Below are 24,158 nucleotides of genomic sequence, written 5' to 3'. Positions count from 1 at the left end.
GCACCGATTTTACTTACTATATACCGTTCAAATCTGTCCCCTCCTTTCTATTCCTGCTACTGCCCTAGTTCAGATACTCATCAGCTCATGTCTGTATCATTTCAAAAACCACTTTTCAGCATCTAGCTTCACTCTTTCCAATAAACCCTTCAGGCTGCTGCCAGTGACCCAAAATGCAATAAAACAAGTCCTCCAGCATAAAAGTTCTTCATGATCTGAATCTTTTCTTCTGTTCACCCCCCACCTCTACCTTGTCTCCTTAACACAGCATGTCTTCACATCTCCAAATCAGTGCAAATGAAGTTCCCTTTGAGTGCAATGTACTCCATCTGCTGCAGGCAAGTTTTCACTACTTCTTCAAAAACCAGTTAAAAAGAAGTTCAGCTCAAAGGCCATCTTATTATGAAGCCTTCCCAAACATCTGTTGACTGAGGCCAGCATATAATATGCCTCCACATCTCCACTGCATTTCTTGTATTGACCTAATTCTCCAAAAGCTTCTGAGCTCCTTGACAGCAAGAATTTTTCATTTCTTTCCTCAGGACAGCCTCACAGTACTTTGCTCTAGATATGTATTTAATGACTAAAGACACCAAAATCAGTCTCATTATTTTATTGACACATTACATTTATTCAAAAAGCTATATAGAGAAAAATATCTCAAAGGTTAAAAAATAAAGCTAACATTCAAAGATTAGGAGAGTTTTGTGTTACAGAATAGAAAGCTGGTAAGCAATGGATAATACAATGTTATTTTTAAAGGTTATATATAAAGCACACGCATGAGAACTTGTGGCTTGCAAAGTTTATCCCTTTGATCATGCCTCTACCAATAATAATTCTATAATAAATGTATTAAATATCATAATTTAGTTGGTAAGTAGAATAGACAAAGCAAGTGGGACACTTGAATTGTTACTCTGATTTCAAAGTGAAATTTGTATTTTTCACTCCTAGCTTCCCAGAGTGAGTGAGTAAATAAAAGATTAAGGAAATAACTTAAGGTGATTATCTTTTCATATAAAGTATAATGAAAAAAATGAAATAGGCTAAAATAGAATTTTATATCCTCAGATTTTTTAAGGTAGAAATTAAACCATTTGCTCAAGTCAAACTGATTTTATGAAATTTTCAGTTTGTAATAGATTTTAACTTAAAATTTAATCTTTCAATTTATCCTGAATTCCAAGGCAATAAAATACTTTTACAAATAGTACTTTTGTTTACAAAAAGTACTTTTACAACAAATACAGCTGACCCTTGAACAATGTGGGTTTGCACTGCTTGGGTCTATTTATACCTGGATATCTTTCAATAGTAAATACTTCAGTACTACATGGTCTGTGGCTGGTTGAATCCTCAGATGCAGAAATGCTGATACAGAGGGCTGACCATAGGTCATATGCAGACTAACCCCCCATGTTGTTTAAGGGTCAACTGTAGTAGCATTCTAAAAAACTTATCAAATTATAAAAATGCTATTCAATCTACAAATGTTAAAAACTATTATAATAACATGGTGCTATGTAAACCGACCTGGGTCCATATGGAGGGGAAAAGGTGTGACCAAAGAAGTGTCTATATATATATCCATCCAACTTCTCAAATACGCCATCATTATCTACTTGATATTCTTTCATGTCTTTAAGATAATCTTTAACATCATTAACAAAGTCAGTGAAGAGCTTCTGATCATGTATAAAGACACCATTTAGGAAAAACTTATTGATGAAGTGATCAAGTTCTTTCCAATGATGAAAACTATCCAGTTTTTCTAATAAATACCCTTCAATTAACTGTCTAAATTCATCTATCCTTACAGGATTCAACATTTTAACATTAAAAAGGTTAATAGACTCCTGTTGAGCACATTCAAATACACCAGAACAAGCCTTTCTGAAAGAATTATAATTTCCACCACAGTCATGCTCAGCACTGCATTTCTGTGAATTTGTATTTTTTCCAAATTCTTCAAAATGAGGCTTTTCTTTCCTTCCCTCTCTCTGCATAGTAGGGCCTCTACTATTCTGGTTTTGTGTACGTGCCTTATACTGTGGATGGAAATATTCACTAAATGTTGTCGGTTTTTTAGCTGCGGTTTCTTTTGTAGCGCCAAATCTTTTATTGCCTTTTTCATCAAAGATATTCTTGGTGGTATCTTTGAAATGCCTGAAAGTGGATTTAACTGAATCTGAGAATTTTTTCAGATTTTCTTTTACAGCTTCTTTAGCCTGTTTAATTTTTTCTTTATGATGCCTCACAAACTCCTTAGTAGAATTCTTCATTGCATCAAATGTTTCCTTAACAGAACCCAAAAATGTTTCCTTTGATTTATTTTTAGCTCTGTGGTTTCCTCTGTTCCCTTTCTTTTTCCCATCAGTTTCTTGTTTCTCATTTTGATCTTTTGCTTCAACATACAGTCTTTCCCACAAATCAGAACGCTGTTGCTCAAAGGTTAGCTTGCGCTCCAGCTCAGTCAGTCTTTCCCGTAACATTTCTATTTCCTTTTTCTCAGTCACTACACTGGGCGAGTCTGGGTTGCTGGAGCTTAGCTGTTGGAGTTCTACCCTTAAAGCCATGGTTATTAGTCGTTCTCTTTCCAGTTCTTTCCTGAGCATCTTTGCTTCTGCCAACAGAGTCTCCCTTTGATTAAGGAAACTGTGTGTTTTCAGCTTTTCTTCTTCCAAATGCTGCTTAAGTTTCTGATTTTCTGTAACTAATTCAGCGCTTGTCCCTTTATCTTCTAATATCCTAATCTGTTCTCTTAATTTCCTTAACTCTTCCTGTAATGAAGACAAAGCTTTTTCTTCCTTCTCCAGAGATGTTCTTAGATACTGATTTTCTGTATCAAGGTTCTTTTTCTGAGTTTCAAAGGACATCTTCTCTGCTTCAGTATGGGTCCAACACCTTGCAAGGTTTTCCTTCAATGACTAAATTTTTTTGAAAGATAAGAAAGAAAAATATCAAGTAAAATATCAAAGATGAATTTAAATCTTAATGGTATAACAAATACTCCATAAATGTTTAGTGTCTATCTCCATAGAGACTATCCTTTATGTAGTATTTTCAATACATGAAAATTGGAAAATAAAAGGTTCATATGCAAGAAAATGCACAGCAAACAGCTACATGAAAATAAAAACAAAGCATGCTGGAAGAAGACTGCCTTCTACCTTTTAACTACAGGACTCCACAATCTGTACTGGGAAGGCTCCTAGAGAGAATTTAGGAAGGACTAAAGGTTCTCTGATCCTTGAGTGATGGAGATTATCTTATAAAAAGTAAAATTATATTAGATGACTTTAGGCTTCAAAAGTCCGTTATATACTCATGGCACTCTCTAAAGGAAAAAATTTTCAATAATCTCGGTATTATTTGAAAGATCTTGGTCCTACGCAAATGAACACCTTAGTTCAGGTAAGTCATATAAGTTCTCCCACAGTTCAGAGAACAGACTAAATCTTGGTAACACTTACAACTAATTTCTCCAATTTCAATGTTTCTGAAGAGACTGACCAGATTAGCAATGTAACTCTGAAGTCAGCACCATTTCTGAGAGAGAAATTATGTCCAATCAAGTTTATAGAACTTTTGCTGCAGTGCTAGGTAGCCTTGAAGGGCCTGATTTTCCTGTCAATACATGTATTAGTAACAAACTTTTATCAAAATAGCAAGAAATTAAACAAATTAATGGTTATGCTTAAACAGATTAATGGTTATAACACTATCTAGTCAGTTAAAATCTCTTATAAATCAGCAAAATGATATTTCAACTTTGTTTAAAATTGACTACAAACATTATGACTGTTCCCTCTTTAAAAAAAAAAAAACAAAAACACCTTCATTATTTTGTTTTTCACTTTTTGACCCACGTGCACAGCCGTGAAAGCATTGAGTCCTAACTCCCAGACCACAAGGAAATTGCCAAGACTTTCTTTTTTTGGCCATGCCATGTGGCATACAGGATCTTAATTCCCAGAACAGGGATCAAACTTGTGCCCCCTGCATTGGAAGTGTGAAGTCTTAACCACTGGGCTGCCAGGGAAGTCCCATGACTAATCCATTTCAGTCAGACCATAAAAATATCTGACAGAGACAAAAAAAAAAGTCCTTTTAATGACAAGATTTTCCACTTAAAAATTAACTATCTGAGATGGATATTTCACTGTCTGGCTCATTAATCTTCAAAGAAAAAATTAAAAATCAAAATTTCCTTACAGTCATTTCATCTGCTCTCCCTGTGTGAGAGAAAACACGTTTCATTTATCCAACAGAAGTGGACTCTGGAGAATACTATGCTAAGTGCAGTAAGTCAGAGAAGGACAAATACTGTATGATATCACTTATATGGGGAATCTAAAAAATAATACAAACAAATATAAAAGCAAAACAGAAACACAGATATAGGAAACAAATTAGTGGTTACCAGTGAGGAAAGGGAAGGGCGGGGCACATTATGGTATGGGATTAAGAGGTACAAACTACTGCTCTGTATAAAGGATATATTGTATAGAACAGGGAATTATAGCCACTATAATAACTTTTAATGGAATATAATCTGTAAAAAATACGGAACAACTATGCTGTACTCTTGATACTAATACTGCAAATCAACGTACTTCAATAATTTTTTAAGTGAACTATGGAGTACAACAGACTAATGCAGTATTATTTTTAAATGCACAAGCACAGGGAGTGCCACCAGATGACTAGAGGGTACAATATTCTGTATCCAGTAAACTCTAAAATCTTGAATTAAGTGGCAAAGCAGATCCTGGACAGGTCTTCCATGAAGATCTTCAAACTCCAAACCACATTTAGCAGCTGGAGACAAGAGGTTTGCAAGAACTGATTCAGTAAAGATCCATACAGGCTGAGTCTCCTTAGAGCCAACATCATTCTATGCAACCAGAAACCGTCATAGTAAAGAAGAAAATGGCTGCTCCTTTCTGTAACATCCTCTGCTCAAGGCAACTCAGGAGGTTATAATTCAAGAGGTTGCCACGCCCTTCTGGAATAGGGCATAGCTCTAGTATTCTTGCCTAGAGAATTCCATGGACAGAGGAACCTGGCAGCCTACAGTCCATGGGATCGCAGAGTCTAACATGACTATCACACTGCTCAAGGCAGAGAAAACTACACTATTTACAATTAACTTCAGTAGTCCATCCCTGAAAGATATAATTTAGATGTTAAGTGGGATTGTGTTTTCCAAAGAAATACAACCATAACCCTATAAAGAGTATATAAAAAAAATAAAACAAAAAGAATATATACATAAAGAAGGGAAATTTACATTGTGAAGCATATACATTGTGAAGGTAATTTAGGGAAATGGAAGGAAAAAGGAACAGTTTACCTTTCTACCCTGAGTTTACTATAATCCCAACACCCTTCCAAAGCAAGAACTAGAGAGGAAATACTTTGCTAATCCTCATAAACCCAGAATGGAAAGCAGAGTCCTGTTGGACCTAGGTGAATTTCAGGTATTTTCACGGCATGCTTTCTCTGTCTTCATAACTGATATGAGACCAGAAAAAAGGACCGCCTGATTATTCCTCACGAGCAAGGGTAGCTCCTAGAGAAAAGTACAAACTCTCCTCTTTCTCTCTCACTGAATGAAATGTTTTGCTTGGCTCTATAAAAATAATGTTAATAATAATAATGGTTTTTTAAAATTTATTTTTGGCTATGCTGGGTCTTCACTGCTGTACGAGGGCTTTCTCTAGTTGCAGCACGTAGGGGCTACTCTTAAATGTGGGGCTTGGGATTCTCATTGCAGTGGCTTCTCTTGTTGAAGAGCACAGGCTCTAGGGCATGCAGGCTTCAGCAATTGTGGCACACGCGCTCAGCTGCCCTGCAACATGTGGGATCTTCCCGGACCAGGGATCGAATAGGTGTTCCTTGCCTTGTAAAGTGGATTCTTTTATTTTTCAACTTGTTAATGTGGTGTATTACATTGATTGATTTGCAGATATTGAAGAATCCTTGCATCCCTGGGATAAAGCCCACTTGACCATGGTGTATGATCTTTTTAATGTGTTGTTGGATTCTGATTGCTAGAATTTTGTTAAGGATTTTTGCATCTATGTTCATCAGTGATATTGGCCTGTAGTTTTCTTTTTTTGTGGCATCTTTGTCAGGTTTTGGTATTCAAAGGCTTTCTCTGCATCTATTGAGATAATCATATGGTTTTTATTTTTCAACTTGTTAATGTGGTGTATTACATTGATTGATTTGCTGTAAAGTGGATTCTTAACCATCGGACCACCAGGGAAGTCGCCTAATAATGTTTTATATATAATATCAATTAAAATAATGTTAACTATAATATAGTGATTAGGAAGAAAATCTTTGGAGTCAGATAAACAAAATTAAATTCAGCTTTGTTGATTGCCAGACTTGAGAAAGTTATTTAGCTTTTTTGAATCTCTTTCCTATCTATAAAATAAAATTAGTATCAATACTTGCTTAAATCACTGGGATGTGGCAAGAAATGCTGTATGTAAGGTACAACACTGACCAGGACACACAAGTACTCAGTCAACAATTACCAATACTATTACTGATTTACTAATCTGCACTGTACTTGTATCTGAATAGCACAATAATTATTGGATGACACAATTTTATAAATTTGTTACTAGTACATACCTTATATTCTATTAATGACTCTTGTTCCTGTTGACACTGGGAAAGATAATCCTTCATATCATTCAGTTCATCTTCATGTATCTTTTTGACTAACTGTTGACGCTTCTGAATCTGAATTGTGCCTAAAAATAAAAATTTTTTTATTGAAGATATATAAATGTCACAATTACCAATATTTTAAAATATACAACGAAACACATAATTTGCATATTATTTAACTGCTTGATCCAGAGAGGATCATTTTCTTCAAAATACAACAGTTTTACAAAATATTTCAGTTTTAAAAAATTCTGATTATATAAACAAAGAAAGAATAAGTAAAATCTTATGGTGTCATTCATTAAATGGCAACAGATGGATGCTAATTTATAAATCAGGCCAAATAGGTTAATATAATTTTTATTATATTTAGCATACACCAGGTATATTTAAGCAGTTCACTATTCTTTTGATTAAAACAAGCCAGACCATATTACTCTACCAAGCAAAATAATTTATGTCATGTTTCTGTCTTATTATATTGAAAGCACTCAAGTTTGTTGTATTTAAGGGCTCTCTGAGGTACATAAAGTGTTGCATTCCCCACTTCAACAGAGAAAAGAACAAATCATGCAGTCTAGTCACAGGTTATAAGTCACTAAAGAAAAATGAAAATTTTTTTCTCACTATATTTTGCCTAAATGATATAGCATAAGCCTAAAAAGAATAGCAAGGAAAACAACTGGCTAACTATGATTATCCACCATTCTCAAAGCCAGCTCTTTGAAGAACTCTGCACTAGTTAGGCCTGTATGGGAATATCACCATCCCTACCCCCATGAATCATAAATTAACCAGGATGCTCTATATTTTCACCCTAAAAATCAAACTGTTAATTTGCCAAGACATGCTGTTCACATGCTGCTACATGCTTCATGCATGAGAAAAAACATTAAATCAAAAAGAAGGCCAAATGCATCTGGCAACCATAATACTACATCTCTGAGTGGCATCACATCACAGAATTTTGTAGTGAAAGAATATAATAATGAATAGTTTATTGATTTCTGAAAAAATAACTTATTTCTTTAATACATCTTGAAAATCACTAAAAACTTTTGCCAAATTACAGACAACTATTACCAGCTAACAGCTATGATACTCTGTCAGAATTCACTTCTCAAAAGAACAAAAACAGAAATACAAAAAAAAAAATTCAAATATGTTTCCCTATTATTCTGAAAAATCTCAGATCTTTTGAAATATTAAAATAAATTTATCTATAGTTCCAAGGCAACAGAAAATTGCTCCCCCCCCCCCCAAAACTGCTAACAGAATGATCTTTGGCCACTGGGAAATATCTTAAAACTATGTGTTGAGATCTGAGTTTGTGGTACTATTACGCAGCATATGTTTGATGACTATCAGCATGCCCCTTATCAATCAATCCCACCATTAGCTTTTTTTTTTCCCTTCTACACCTTCAGCTGTAAACCATAAAGTGTTACAACCCAGGGTGTACGGCTTTCTGGTTCTGTCCACAAATCTGCCTACCTTAATCACATTAACCCACTGTTGGTTTTTGCTACCACTGCAGTAAGGCTTCTTTTCTACAGATAAAGCGTCTCAGTCTCACCAGAGCTTCCAGCCAATACATCCATCTGCCTGCCGGGCACAATTTTTGGGGTGTCTTCAGTAAAACAAAACAAAACTACTTCAGCACCTGCCCTAATTCACTCTAAAATAAAGTTCAGTTCAGTTGCTCAGTTGTATCTCTTTGCAACCCCATGGACTGCAGCAGGCCAGGTAAACCAAACTGTGCTCACCATCTATTAACTTTATCACTGACCAAAAAATGCATCCCTCTAATTCCCCCCACCACCTAAAGTAAAGAAGCTAACACACTTCTTGGAATTTAAAAAGTAAACCACCACTATCTCAAGTATCCCTGGCTCAAAGTTATGTTTTCCACTGGTATTCCATGTTCCTTATTTCACCAACCTTCTCTCTATCCCCACCTACACTACAACAGTCAAGGCCCTGATCACCAAATACCTGAATTACCAAACCTTCTACTTGACTATTCCCACACTATCCCACACTATCTTTTTCACTTTTCCTCTAAAATTACTGCTTCGGGTCACTATAAATCAAACTCTCCTGCTCAGATTCCAAGATGTTTTACAGTATAGTTGCATCCCACATATTCCAACCTGATATTCCATTATTTCTAAACATCTATTCTATACCTGGCTATACAATCCTGCCAGTCTTTTCAGTGCTCCCAAACTTATCAAGTTTCCTTTCAGGTTATCAGGTTCTCCACTGCTAGCATGTTCTGCTTTCCTTCCACATTAGAGTGTGTGGAAGTCCAGACCCAACTCAAATCCTACCTCCTCTTGGATGACTGACTCAGTGTCATAGCCTGAGCTATGATTCTTGTTTGTGCTTCATAACTTAGCACCTAGTTATATCGTTACGTTATTTGCTGAAAAGCAGGGCAGCCTATACTTAAAGCAACTCCATGAGGAAAACAAATCAATTAAATTTCACTGTCAATTTAGAATATGAACAGTCTACAGGTAAAAGAAAGAACAAGATAAGTGCTTCATTGTGATTTTCAAAAAATTTGTAAGGACTTTCAGGACCTGAAGCAGTACCAGATACCTACAGTATTCTTTTACTATCCTCAGCCCTTCCAAATAGTTCTCTCTTCCATCCAACATAGATAGGACACTCCAAATTTACATGGTGCCAAGGTTGGTGAATGTTCTGAATGATTTAGTAGTGTGTTCTTGATAAATGATTATAAAGCAAATGACTAATTATGGAATGCAATGACTGACTTCACACTGCCTGGGAAATTCAAGCTAGCTCTAACATCAACTCAAAAGAACTCAAAGTATTGAGATCAGTGCCACAATTAACAAAAAAAACCCTGTGATATACTTTAAAAGTAACCATGAAAAACTTTTCATTCAGATTAAGTTTTGTGTTCACTGAGCCAGTCTCATTAATGTATAGACCTATTATTATGAAGGTTGTTCCAATTCTGAAAAGCTAATCTGAAGTACTACAGGAAAATATTTTCAATATAATTAATAAAGTATATTTTACAAGTAACAAAGTTCTTAAAAAAGAGGGCAATAATTTATCAGTTTTTAAAAGCACTCCTAAGTTAATCTTTCTACAAAATACTTAAAGGTCATGCACTTTGCAGAGCTTTAATGCAATGTGGATTAACATTAAATCACTGTCCAATTTTTTTTTAGTAATAAAAAAAGATTAAAATTACACCTTCTCCTTTGTTACCTCCACGTTTACCTGCAATGGGAAAAAACCATGCTCAAAAGAATGTTCATACATTTGCTCCAGCTAGATAATAAACAAGTTAAGTATATATTTCAAGTCAAATCTCACTATAACAAACTTCAAGGGAAGATACAAATTAAAAGGTCCCAGTATTAAATTCAAGCAGACATCCACCAGGCATCTAAATACTTATTTTTTATTAATATAAAGTTAAAGACAAGAAGAAACAGATTTATTTTTCTCTCACTTTAAACAAGAATTGATTATCTTCACTAAGTTTCTTCTCATATCACACTATACTGAATAATACATCTTTTCTATGAATCAACACAGGGTACATGTAATTCCTGAATCTTAAGGAACACACTACTGGAAGGAACCAGATTACTCAGAAAGCTAAACTGTGTATTATATAGGCAAAAATCCTAAATGTAGTTAATATAAGGCAAACTGCAAGTTGTGAAGTTGGCAAGATCTAAGACATTTGTTTAAACTTTTTCAAAATTTTAATAAAGCAAAAAGTACAAATGTTCAGTTCTCAAATAGTCTTATCTTTGTACAAATATACAACTTAAATAAGATTCAATGGTTAGGCTCCCAAAAGAAAAATACCACGTGGCATCCCTTCCTCTTTCACGAGGGTAGTTTCAAAGGCTTTGCATCAAGAAAATAATTAACCAATGTAAATAAGATTAATTAACCAATGTAAATAACACTGAGCAAAGTATAATACAAGTGAATTCTTAAGTCATGTGAATCACAGAAGTAATAACAAGTCATAAAATATAATGCCTGCATGAACCCTGAAGGTAGAATGAGCACCAATTACTACTGTGACATTCATTTCAAATGTAACAAATAGTTACAAATGGAACTTAAATAATCCTCCTAATAATATATATATATGAACAGCCCTTACATTTCTTAAATACTGTTTTCATTTAAGTGCAAATAGCTTTGTAAGGCAACACTACCCCAATTTCCACAAGAAAACTAAGGCTCAAACAAGTATGTTTTCTAAGGTCATATATTTCAAGGATGACACTGAAAACAGCTCCCAGAATGCCTCACTCTTCACCATCACTTTATATAAAACAAATTTTCAAATACTTACCATAGAAATGTCCAAATCCCATGCTGATCGCAATCACCAAAGCAAGTATAACACATTTATTGAGACCACTACTGAACTGCCGTTTACATAGCTCCTGAGGGGGTTCAGGCTCTTGTTCAGCAAGTAGCCTTTCTTCAGATTCTGAACTAGACACAGTCTTCTTCCTGGCACGACGTCGTCTAAAGGTTGCACTGGGCTGATGGCTGGTTTCGTCACTGCTTGATTCGTCGTCGCTAGGCTGAGATGAAAATACTGTTTAAAAAAAAATGGAGATAAATACTTTAGAAAGCTTTCCTGATAAATATGATTTAGAATGCCATCCATATGTGCCTTTTTACATAAGACAGCCAAAAATAAAAACAACACAACAGAAACAAATCTTAAATTTTCAAATTTATCAACATAAAACCAAAGATTTCAATTGTGATACCTAAGACTTTTTTTTAACTATTTTGTGTGCCACTGAGGGTCTGGTTTTGGCTTTTTTCTTTTTTTAACCTCCCATATACTTTATACCATTAAAACAATTATTCTCACAGCCTATTAAGTTTCACTGCTATTAGCGCCATAAATGCTATTTCTAGACGTGAAAAAAAAAAAACAACTCTATCTCTTCAATTTCAAATGGAGGTAATTTAAGCTCAACTGTTTAAGGAACAGAGGGAAGTATACAAGCAGTTCCTGTGATTTAAAAAAGATAATAACTACCAGAAGTTTCCCTGAGTGTACTAGCCCCTAGTTTTATTTCCATCCTATGAGCCCCAAATCAAGGTTCAAAGCACTGTAGTTTAACCCAGGCTTCCAGAAGTCAGATGAGCCCTTCCCTTCGACTGCCACTCTTACTAGAAGGTTATTAATTTTACCCTCTAGTAAATATGTCAGCATGAGGAAGTGACACAACAGCTATCTCCGATATTAAGCACTAGTCTTGTGCTGCTCCTTTATGAAAAGAACAATAAAGAACAACAAATAGAAAAAAAATCACAAGAAATCTCAAGTACTAGAAGCATAGTCATTGGAAAAAACCATCTTCAGTTTTTTCAAATGTATTATTTCTTAATATTGTCCCATATATCAATAAACTATATGCTGAGGCAGATTAGATGTCTCAGTAATAATTTCCAAACGCCAGGGAGAAGGAAAAAAAAAGCACTACAAGTAAGAATAAAATGTGAACATAAATTTGATACAAAGAGCTCCAAAAACCACAAACATTCATGCTTCAAAAAAGCAAAACACTTCTTCAGAAGACAGGGTATCCATGCCACAGCAAAGCTGCTGACTTAGGTTAGACAATACTTTTAAAAGTTGGATCACAGAGAATTCGGTTGACTCTCAACTTAAACAGTAAACACAAAGACAGAAGGTACTACTGAATATTCATTCAGTATTATATTATATTATATTCATTCAATATTATATTCCTAATAGTTAATGACAAAGATGTCACTGAGAGATCTTTGGGTCAAAACCCTTATGCCCATCATGTTTATCTGGTTATTCTTGATCACTAGTTTTTCCAAGATGTCATAGCCTCAGCTGTGAGCTTACATTTCTTGGACAAAGAGAAAGAAAGGAAGACTTTAACAAAGCATCACATAATATAAAGGCATTCATGATCATGGCTGAAGTACTTAATTCAGACTTTCTGACATAATTAAGATGGGTAAATATAAAAACAAACCATTTCTAAATTTTTAAAATTTTCAATTCTACGTTAACTTATTGCCTACATTATGCATTCTAAGTAAACTGATCAGGCTGGCCCAAATGAAAAAATTCACATTCTTATCTAATGCTTCCATCTTTTTTAACCCATACATATGACAGCTGAGATCCTTTGATTTTCAAACTTCTTTTAAAGCATAATTTGGCCCACAGTCCAAGATGCAAGCAGTGCAAAGGCATGCAAAGAGCTTAGCCAGCTTTATCATAAGATCAATTTTGAACACCTGTTCAGAGTATCACAGATTACAATAGATATCTTTAAAGCACTAAGTAAATAGTAAATGTGACTAGGAACACTCAGCTCTAGAAAAGCTGATCAGATTTAGTCACACCACCTTGGAAAGTGAGTTGGCTAGGAACATGGTGTTTCAGCTGATCATCCCATCCCCTTATGCATTCAGGAATCTTCCACAGCTTCTCCCACCATCTTTCTTTTGTGAATAAACAGGGAAAAAAAGATGTATAAAGCTTTATTATAAAGAATAAAAAGGAAAAAGAGAATTGAAAAATACTTAGTTTAATTATCACTTAACATGATCACACATGCTCCATCAAAATCTAAAAATCATGACTTTTTAAAAAACACATACAACACAAACTTTTATACAACTACCAACTCTGCTTCCTTAGGGGAGGAGAGGGTCATATGGAGGGACTGGGAAATGTTCTTACACCAACAAAAAGGTTACTGCCACAAGAATCTAATTTATAAGAAGAAAAAAAAAAGAAGCTGAAACTCTATAGAGATGGAGAAGACAGGGCAAGGGAAAAAACAAACAAAACTAAGCAACAGATAGCAGGAAATTTTACCAACCAAGAAAAATATCTGCTAAGGGAAGAGAACAAAAATTCTTAACAACTGATGCATATAGACTATTTTCAACATAGTCCAAAATGTTATTTAAAATTAATTTTTTAGCATTTCTTTTACTGAAATAATTCCCTGGGAAACAGAACAATGGATAAAAATACATCTGAAAAATATTCTGCTTAAGTGAATCTAAAATTCTAGGATGTCCAAGTTCAAAAAGGAGATTAAAATTAGAATAATGTGCTTTGAAGTACTGAAGTTCATGGAAAAACAATCAACAGTGTGTGGCATCATTTCTTAAATGTCTACTTGAACTCTTCCACAATGCTCCTGGCTTCAATCTGACTACACCTCTGGCCCACAAATATTCGCCAATTAAATCAGCATCTAGTTTAACCCTACTTGAATTTTATTAGCTTAAACTGGAATAACAGAATCCCCACAGTCTGATTCTGGCAAATGAAACAAAGACTGGTAAAATCGAAGAAAATGATCTGAAATAAATACTACACATTCTTGTTTTTGCACCAAATTAGGAAATTCTTATTAACACTAGCAATGCCCCAGGTGTCTCTCCCATAATCCACCCTAAATTATAACTGGGGGTTAATAACCTTTGGTTAAATATAGATTTCTTTCTCTTATTTTCTATAACTTTGTATTTAAATATTTATATTACCCCAAAAGATGTTACATATGTCCCTAAAACTGAGCCAAAGAATTACAGAAGGAATTGGCTCAGTAACTCACATTTCACCTCCAAATGATTCTGTCTGAACAACAGGCATTAACTGCATTAAGCATGTGACTCATAATAGCTACATTTTCATAACTCAGTCTAAAGTGAAAGATTCTAGTTTGGGGGCTTTAGGACACTCCTGTTTTGCCAGTCCCTTAAATCCTGTTTGGCACATGGTAGCACACAAAAAATGATTGTTGAGTGACTGATAATTAAATGGATCTGGAAGGCTCAAAAAAGTTTCTTTCACTGTTTCTGTAATAAAAAATTTGTACCACTGTAACTCAAGATCTTAATATTCTCCTGCTTTTTAGGTATAATGGCTCAATCTCCCACTCCTAAAGACCTTAAAATTGTCCAATGCATTTTGGAGTGTTTGAGACATTAACAAATATCTTAAAGCTATTTTTTTTCCTTCTTTTAATGATAAAAGATAGTATTTATTGGACTACTGTGCTCTAGGCCCTGGGTCTAGGAAAACACTAGATAAAATGGTAGATTTTTACAAAAAATTTTCTTGCATTTTACCCAAATATATTCATAACTTTGATATTTAGGGTCAGAAAACCAGCCATTACATACAATGTGATCACAGGAGTCCTAAGCCTCCATAGTGTATTCGCTATGTAGTTCTTACCTGTTTCTGGCTGACAAAACGTGTACTGGCTGCTAGAGGAAGAGCCCATGTTAAAGTCTTCTGGACTCTCTGCTTCTTTAACAATTAATGCTTCTTCTTGATTTCCAATGTCTTCTAACTTAGGTGGCTCAAGTGTAACAATATCAGAATCATCACTGACAGTTCCAAAATAGAGATTGTCATCAGGTAACTTTTCTTCCTCTCCCTTTATAATTAGAATCATAATTTTAGAGACATATTCAACAAATACATATGGCCCTCACATTTCCTAAGTATACTTAAGTAGCACGATGATTGGGTTTAAAATAAGTCCTGCTCAATAGGAAAGGAGTACTCAAGAGTAGACTCATCTTTCAGCCTGAAAACACCATCAAACCTGACAGCAACTCTCTCTCAGAATTAAATCAAACTGCTTGCCCACCATTCATTCCTACAGGAGTTGAGAAACAAATCCATCTTTCAAACCCAAAGTCCACAAAAAGGAGAGGATTAATTTCTCACCAGTACTATGGGTTTATTTGGGTTGTAATAAATAAATATGGGTTTATTTATATGGTCAGGAAATCCATAAAAGATTGATTAAATTTTCTAATACACTTCAACAGCTGTAACATGTAAAGATCATCCAGCTATTTAGTTTTTTTTGAGCAATTTTTGTTACTTTATTACATTTGATCAATACAGTATTATATTTGATACACAACTGCACTTAAAAGTGTGTTTTTTTTTTGCCACTTTATTTTTTTAATTGAAGGATAACTGCTTTACAGAATTCTGTGGTTTCCTGTCGAACATCAACAAGAATCAGCCATAGGTACACGGAAGTCAAGTAAAATGCCAAAGGACAAGATTTAGTTTGTTCTCAAGCTTGAAAATTAACTTTCATTTTACATATGAACCCTTAATTTCTCAATATAATTCAAGAATGTAATATATTTCCAAAGAAAATATTAGATGTTAAAAGAATAAATCTTTAACACATAACCAAGAAATCACTTTTCTAAATTAAAAGATGCTTCACTTAATTAATAATGTGCTTCCCTGGTGGCTCAGACGGCTCAGCGTCTGCTTGCAACGTGGGAGACCCGGGTTCAATCCCTGGGTTGGGAAGATCCCCTGGAGAAGGAAATGGCAACCCACTCCAGTACTCTTGCCTGGAAAATTCCACGGACTGAGGAGCCTGGTAGGCTACAGTCCATGGGGTCGCAAAGAGTCGGACACAACTGAGCGACTTCGCTTCACTTCACTTAATTAGGCATTAAAATGGACGCTAACTTTAACTTTAAAACTGACCAACCTGCAAACCCAAATTTTTCAACAAAAGCTATTTATAGACAAAATGCACAAACAGAAATGGCAGCTTTAATTAGTATTCTCTAAGAATTACTGTTTATCAAATATCCAGAGTAAAACACAAGGTTACCTCGAGTGCTGACTTCATTTCCTCCAAAGCAGGGTAAGCAGCTCCTCCCAGTAACACTGTGCCATTTTGGCTGCTCTCTGACATAAAGCAAAGGTCAATTTAATTATATTTCATCAACTTTTTATAGTCTGCATATAATATGAGTAAATAAAATCTATTCCTCATTTTTAAAGTGGATGCAATGAAAAGCTACATGCAATTATAACAATCACTCTATTGTTGTTAAAAAGATCTCTGCATTTCAAATATAACTACTGGAAATTGTTGAGATAATTTTAGTGAACTGAACTCATTTAAAAATTTACAAAAACTATAAACTCTAAATAAACAATCTCTACTTTACAATTCCAAAGTACTTAAGCTAAGGTGTTTATAAAAACCTGTTAATATGGAAAACTCATTCTCAGATCCGTGAGAGCACATTTCCTGAATTCTTAAGTTTATTCAAAATTCCTAAATGTACCACTATTCTAATGACTGTCAATGCCTGGTAACACAAGGATCAAAACTATGGCTTCAAATTACAAATTCTTTATAATAAAAAATGGACTATAAAAAACAATGACTCGAATACAGAAAAACTAAATAATGTCACCATAACAGATATATTTTATAAGAAACTTATAAGAAAAAAATATACAAATTAGTTTATAATGTCATATTTTTAATGAAAAAGGCTGTAAAATTTTAATAGAAGCTAAAAATGAAAACAGTACATAATAAGCACCAGGTTTTATGCATAGCAAAGCACATGCATTGTTGGTATAATCTTCAGAATCAAAAGAATTATAGATGGCTTTGAATTTTTGGTCATCCTTTGCTTTTCTATCATAAATGTGTATTTTTCATTATCTAACTCCTCCAAAATAACAAAAGAACAACAAAAAAAAGAAACCACCATTTGTGCATGTAATATAGCCCCAAAAGAATACTAATTTGGAGATAAGACTCCTCAACAAAGTTGGTCTTGGGTCCAAGGACCCCTGAGGAAGTTATGAAAAAAAATTTTTATAACACATATCTAAAGATATGCATTTCTTTGAAGAGACCATGCATAGCTTTCAGATTCTCAAAATCTGACCCGTGAAAGATGAAAATCACTGCTCAAATGAGAACAGCAATCAACACATGGGCTCAAAACAAGATTAACAGGCATAAATCTTTTATTTTTCTGGCCTTAACACATCCACTTTATTCTCCTGATGGAGAAATGCCCTGTTTACATTTTAATGCAATTTTAAAAAAAACTTTTAAGAAGTAATTTAAACATGAAGATGCATTAACTATTTGCGTTTAATTCTCTATATAATTAATGTGGGCATCAAATCCCATAGAAGAATATTTAACATCAATGCAATACAGTAGTTAAACACCATTCACTACCTATAACCAAAGGTACTCTGAAGTGTGGTAACTGTAGAAGAGTTGAGTAAACCCCTTCTGATGAATAAATAATTCTGTGTATCAACAGTCTTAATCAAGATTAATAATATTTAGTTACCAATTACACTAGCAGTATCAAACATTCATACTGAAGCCCACTATAGCTATAAATAAGGCCCCTGGGCAGGTTGGTGCTACTGGGTTCTTTAGGTCTGCCCACCACATCACACTAGTCTTTCAGTGATCTGCTGGTTTAGACTAACCAGAAAGGCTGCCCACCTAGAAAGAAGGCAAGATTCATGTTGCTCACATATCCTATCAAGAAAAACAAAAAAATCAGACTTCTTTACACTTACCTCCCTGCTCTACCTGCAATTCTTGCAGCTCCTCTTGTGATAAAGATGCACATTCTGGAGCGGGCTTACAGCTGTCACTAGCTGCACCATGTTCAGAATTCACCATCTCGATATCAGACCCCTAGAGAAAAAGCGATCATCAGTTAATTGTCTATCAGCTACCCAAAGCTAGATTTGACTACCTGTAAATGCTTCCATTATTAAAAGTCCCAGATGCTGCTATACTCCAAAGGGAACAGTATCTATTGCTTTTGTTCAATTTAGTCCATAAAACCTACAGCAGAGAAACAGCAGAAAGGAGCCACAGATTTAGACTCTGAAAGGAGTCAGTCCAGAAGTCAAACACTCTAACTGCACTAAAAACCCAAGAGTCAATCTGAATCCCAGAGGATTTCTACATTTAGCTATTTCTATTAATTTGCTTCTACTCAACATTTATGGAACTATTCTAGCCAAGGCATTTTGCTAGGTGTCACAGAGTATAAAAAACTGAAATCTAAAATTCACATTTAAAGCCTATTCAGAGAAACAGTCACAAGTAAATATTAATAACTACTTATTACAACATCTGACTAAAAATTTTTAAGGGCAAGCATTAAAATTAATCTATTAGATTAACATGGCAGGCTATAGTCCATAGGGTCGCAAGAGTCAGACACGACTTAGCGACTAAACCACCACCACCATTACACTAATAGAGTAAACGTTCTCTGTAAAAGTAGACTCTTCTTTATTCTTCCAAGGTTTTTACTTTGATGTCAGATTGTCTTTTCTTTAATAAAAGTGGATCTTAACAGATTTTTTTTCTCATCTTAATTAGCAAAATAAGTTATCCAAAAATGACTCAGTCTCTCTCCAGATCCCTCTCTCAACCCTATAGTTTACTGATCATGAAATCAAAAGGTCTGAGTTCTCCTGAGACATGTAACTCAACATAACTAAGAGACTTCATTAAAGGAGTGAGTTTGAGTTGAATCCTAAAGAGAATTCTGAATGTAAGACTTTGGGCTTGCTAAAGTGGCAGAAGAACAGTAGTAACCGACACAAGGTTTGGGTTGAATTTTGAGCCACTGGGAAGACCAGTCCTGGCCTCGGCCAGAAAGGAAGCAACAGTAAAAAAAAAAATAAAGGAAATACACGGAAGAGACATTAGCAAGAAAGAGCAGAACCTGATAACAAGATATGGAGGGAAGAGGGATAAAGGTACAAATATAATCAACTCTGTGACAAGGTATCTCTACTACAGAACACCCAAATGGCACACTTGGCTACACGCCAGAGAGGTTTGCTCTCTTACGTCACACTGACGATTCCCACAACTGCCTTGCTCCTACACTGTTAATTATCCTTGAAGGAGTAATTGTTGCTATGAGAGTTGATCTAAGCTTTGGAGAAACACATTAAAAATAGAAAAGTCATTTATTAAAAAAAATAAAAGAAGAAACAAAAGAAACCACTCAATTTTAACTAGTACAGCTGCTAAGGAATGTTAAAACTTTCTTGCAGAAAGTCTGGTTAATGTTGTTGTCTAAAAGACATGACTAACCAATTGTCTAAACATTAAATTATCAGGGCAATCGTAAAAAAATACCATTCAAAATTTTTATTGATGCAGGAAAATAAGTGAAGCCTAAGAGGCTGGAAAAAAAACATGAAAACTATAGATAAATCCATTAACACATTATATAGGTATAAATAATTTTTATCCTTTTGCTTCTATTTATCACTATTTTATTATTTTTTCTGTAATTAATATATATTACCAGTGTGAGAGAATAAATTAATATTTACTATATACTGTCATATAACATCATACTTCTGTAATAAAATTCATTTTGTGACAGAGTTCTAGTCATAGTCTTTTTTCCTGTCAAGTTCTGCAATGTAACATAACACAACACAGGTGGAACACGTGTTCTTCATGCTCCTTTCTGGCCTGTTTAAATGCACTCGCTGATGTTTTCTAGCTGTATAATCTTGGCCAAGGTACTAAATCTCTCTAAGCTTTGGTTTTCTCAACTATGAAATGAGAATGAAAATCTATGCCACAGAGGGTTGCTTAAAATTATATGAGAACATAAGCACAAGGCCTGAATGACCAATAGGCCCTCAATAAGTATCTGCCTACTGTCTCAAAGTTGGGGAAACCAATGTACATTAAGATGCTGCCTCATGAAGAGTTTTCAGCAGTGAGTGTAATGTAGGAGGGAAAATGTCCAAGCTACAGATCAGTGGAATCTTATGCTTAAACGTAAAAAACTAATGGCCTTCAAAGAACCAGTTTACATCATTATTAACACTATAATACTACAAGCTGACGTACAAAAAATATTAAATACATACCTCATGATTGATGACAGTCCAACCACAAGATGAATCACTGTCACTGGAGTTCTCAGACATTTTTCGGGTCTACAAATACAAAAACATATTGATATGTGGAAAACACTCTAAAAAATTCTATAGGCAACACAGTATGTGACTGGTTTACTACCTCCCAGGTGAAACTGAGACAACCCACCCATAGATTTACCAGACAAGACAAGTTTGCACATCAATATGGACAAAATACAACCAAACTTAGATTCCCCTGAGCCAAAATAGTCAGATGGTCGCATTGTGGAATGAAGAGGCAAGCTGGATCTGAAAGAAAATGTAGGATTTGGTCAGGCAGAGAAACAAAGTTGAGGAGGAGAAATCGGACTGTGAGGAAGTCAACTGTTGAGAGAATGATGAATTCATCATTCTAGGGGACAGTCAGCTAGAGTAAAGTCTATGTTTTCAATGAACTGTACACTGTGAAAATCATGGCTGAGGAAACCACATAGGGAAACTGGAAGAGTTAAAAGGCCAAGCAAAATGAAGCAGTTCATATTTTCAAGCAGGGAAGGAAGATAATCAAATGGTTTTTAAGAAAATAATCATGTTGGTAATGCTTCAGTTAGATTAAAACACGAGAAGAAAAAGACCCCAAAAGTGGATCAGAGAGTTGTGGAAATTGGCAATAACATAGGCTTTTACTCTAGCTGACTGTTCCCCATTCATCATTCTCTCAACAGTTGACTTCCTCACAGTCAGATTGTTCTTCCTCACCTTTGTTTCTCTGCCTGACCGAATCCTACATTTTCTTTCAGATCCAGCTTGCCCTTTCATTCCACAATATGACCATCTAACTATTTTGGCTCAGGAGGATTTCCTTGTCTTGCCAGGACTAGACAGACTCAAGTCCTAAATCAGAACACACTGGTCACTTTACCTGGTTTATTCTTCCCTTGCTATCTAAACTCCTAAATTTCAAAACTAAGCTCATTAAAGTGCTATCTCTACACATATCTTATAAATGTTTCCGTTATTGCACATATCCTGGGAATCCATTATATCTAAGCTGATGGTTAGTGTTTTAACGGAACTCTATTGTAGATAATACAGAACTAAGGCACAAATGAGAACAGGGCAAAAAATACAGACTTGAACCATTCATCAGTGATTCTGAAAACTCTTATAAATTAATATTTTAAAAAGAAGATACAGAGACGTGGCTGGTCACTAATACTACAAAATAAGTATGTTTTCAGACAAATTATTCAAAATCTAGAATAAGACATAAAGATAATTGTGTGAATTTTAATATCACACTAGACAGAATGTTTTACAGTAAGTTTACCTGAAGTAAACTGATTGTTTCATTTACAACTAATTAGGGCCTAGGCAGTTTCTAAATTTAAAGGTAACTGTAAAATGAACAAACAAAAAAACTATTAGAGTGAAATACATGTTTTCTGTCTAGTAGAAAATACTATCCCCCAAAGGTTCAGTCTAAATCCCTATAGGCTATTAACCAATTTTATATTTTAGCAATTTTATTTCAGCATTCCTTATTAGATTGACTACATAAAGCCCAATTTCTCATTGAACCAGTTTTCACAAGTTTAAAACAACTTTCTGATGTTACTATTTGTATGTGAATTGTTTTATAACAGCTTAAAAGTTACAAGTTAACATGAGACTGCACAAAGACTGAGTAGTTAACTTAGCAGGAAGAAAGAATGGTTAAAGCAGGCTTTATAAATGAGGTTGTAAGGTTTTTAGACATGCTGCTGCTGCTGCTAAGTCGCTTTAGTCATGCTAGGCGGCATGTTTTTTAACTGAAAAGCAAAAATTTTTTAATTGAGAGATATCACAAAAAAATTAAGGTCTAGTTCCTCATTAACAGCAACAACAACAAAATGACATGGAAAAATTTCCCAAGAGATAATGAGGAAAGCACTATGGAAACAAAGGCAGAAAAAAAATGACCTGTGGGATAGAAAGAATCAACGCAATATTCCATGGAAAAGATGAGCACCTAAATTCAACCAGTATTGACAAAGGGGGAAAGGGTAAAGAAGATGAGGAGGAGTCAGATTTGAGAAGACAAAGTTGAAAGATTTTTAAAGAACCGAATAACCAAATACAGAAGGGAGAACATATAGGATATTTTGGTTTAACTGACTATTTGGAAAAACCATTCTACACAGAACAACAAGTAGGTAGGGCCTTGAGATTAAGAAAATTGGCTGAAGCCTAAAAAGGCGTTCATTCTTCACCATGTGAAAGCCCCTCCTCCCTCTGCAAATCCCCACTTCTGAACCTCCTCAAATAGCTATGGTTTTTCCAGTAGTCTTGTATGGATGTGAGAGCTGGACTATAAAGAAAGCTTAGTGCTTTTGAACTGTGGTGTTGGAGAAGACTCTTTAGAGTCCCTTGGACTGCAAGAAGATCCAACCAGTCAATCCTAAAGGAAATCAGTCCTGAATATTCACTGGAAGGACTGATGCTGAAGCTGAAACTCCAATACTTTGGCCACCTGATGTGAAGAACAGACTCACTGGAAAAGACCCTGATGCTGGAAAGATTGAAGGTAGGAGGAGAAGGGGACGACAGAGGATGAGAGGGTTGGATGTCATCAGTGACGCGATGGACATGAGTTTGAGTAGGCTCCGGGAGTTGGTAATGGGCAGGGAAGCCTGGCGTGCTACAGTTCATGGGGTTGCAAAGAGTCAGACACGACTGAGCGACGGAACTGAACTGAGTAGCCCATAGGCTTCCCTGGAAGCTCAGCTGGTAAAGAATCCACCTGCAATGCAAGAGACCCCAGTTTGATTCCTGGGTTGGGAAGATGCCCTGGAGAAGGGATAGGCTACCCACTCCAGTATTCTTGGGCTTCCCTGGTGGCTCAAACAGTAGAGAATCTGCCTGTTAAAATGGGAGACCTGGGTTCGATCCCTGGGTTGGGAAGATCCCCTGGAGGAGGGCATGGCAGCCAACTCCAATATCCTTGCCTGGAGAATCCCTATGGACAGAGGTGCCTGGCAGGCTACAGTCCATGGCCTTGCAAAGAGTTGGGACATGACTGAACAACTAAGCACAGCACAGTAGCCCATATTCTCACTGCTGTTCCATCCCACCCCCCAACATTTCCCAGTGCATATCTTGGCTTGCACACAGGCAACCTTCTAAAACTGCAGGAACACCAGACCTTATCAGTCAGTCAGTTCAGTCATTCAGTCATGTTGGACTCTGCAACCCCATGTACTGCAGCACACCTGGCTTTCCTGTCAGGGATATTTAATGTGTATGTATCTCTTACCCTTATCTAGGTAATTTCCATTTAAACAGTTCATTTAACAGATAGTCCCCAGAGAGTTATTTGTTTACCAATCAATAATTCTAATTGCTCTGAAGATAAAGACAAGATTTCAAAAGAAAGTTACATACATTGCTAAACTGACACTTTTTATCATATTTAAATTTCTCAAATCTAGGAGCCCACTTTAATTAGATCCCTGTTAAATTCTATTTAAATTCTATTGCAATTCTATTGCCCTGGAGAAAGAACAAGCTTGACATCTAGCCCAAATGAGGAAAAAAAGATTCCCTACTGGCCATAACTCCAAGAGTCTGGAGAAGCAAAAATCACAGCCCTATTAAAGAACCCTCTTAATTCAGATGTTTTCAAAAATTTGCATGCACTAAAATTTTA

The 24,158-nt window shown here is 35.2% G+C and overlaps 1 protein-coding gene across 7 annotated transcripts in view; it reads right to left on the bottom strand.

Moving 5' to 3' along the window:
* CCPG1 (cell cycle progression 1) overlaps nt 1-24,158 on the bottom strand; it is a 42,468-nt gene that overhangs the window by 2,220 nt on the left and 16,090 nt on the right. For 3 of the 7 annotated variants that reach the window (XM_070797503.1, XM_070797502.1, XM_070797505.1), the window contains exons 2-10: nt 20,480-20,548; nt 18,137-18,257; nt 16,398-16,474; nt 14,975-15,179; nt 13,123-13,218; nt 11,060-11,311; nt 9,931-9,957; nt 6,655-6,776; nt 1,537-2,930 (exon numbers count right to left, since the gene is read on the bottom strand). In XM_070797503.1, coding sequence (XP_070653604.1) covers nt 1,537-2,930; nt 6,655-6,776; nt 9,931-9,957; nt 11,060-11,311; nt 13,123-13,218; nt 14,975-15,179; nt 16,398-16,474; nt 18,137-18,257; nt 20,480-20,539 — 2,354 coding nt within the window. In that variant the 5' untranslated portion in view covers nt 20,540-20,548. Of the gene's footprint in view, nt 1-1,536; nt 2,931-6,654; nt 6,777-9,930; nt 9,958-11,059; nt 11,312-13,122; nt 13,219-14,974; nt 15,180-16,397; nt 16,475-18,136; nt 18,258-20,479; nt 20,549-24,158 lie in introns of those variants that run through there. The other 4 variants (XM_070797507.1, XM_070797506.1, XM_070797504.1 and 1 more) reach the window with 3 other exon arrangements.

The sequence above is a fragment of the Bos indicus genome, chromosome 10, assembly GCF_029378745.1.
Source record: "Bos indicus isolate NIAB-ARS_2022 breed Sahiwal x Tharparkar chromosome 10, NIAB-ARS_B.indTharparkar_mat_pri_1.0, whole genome shotgun sequence".
Lineage (NCBI taxonomy): Eukaryota > Metazoa > Chordata > Mammalia > Artiodactyla > Bovidae > Bos > Bos indicus.
Note: the sequence above shows the minus strand (reverse complement) of the source record. Positions and strands in the feature narration are given on the sequence as shown.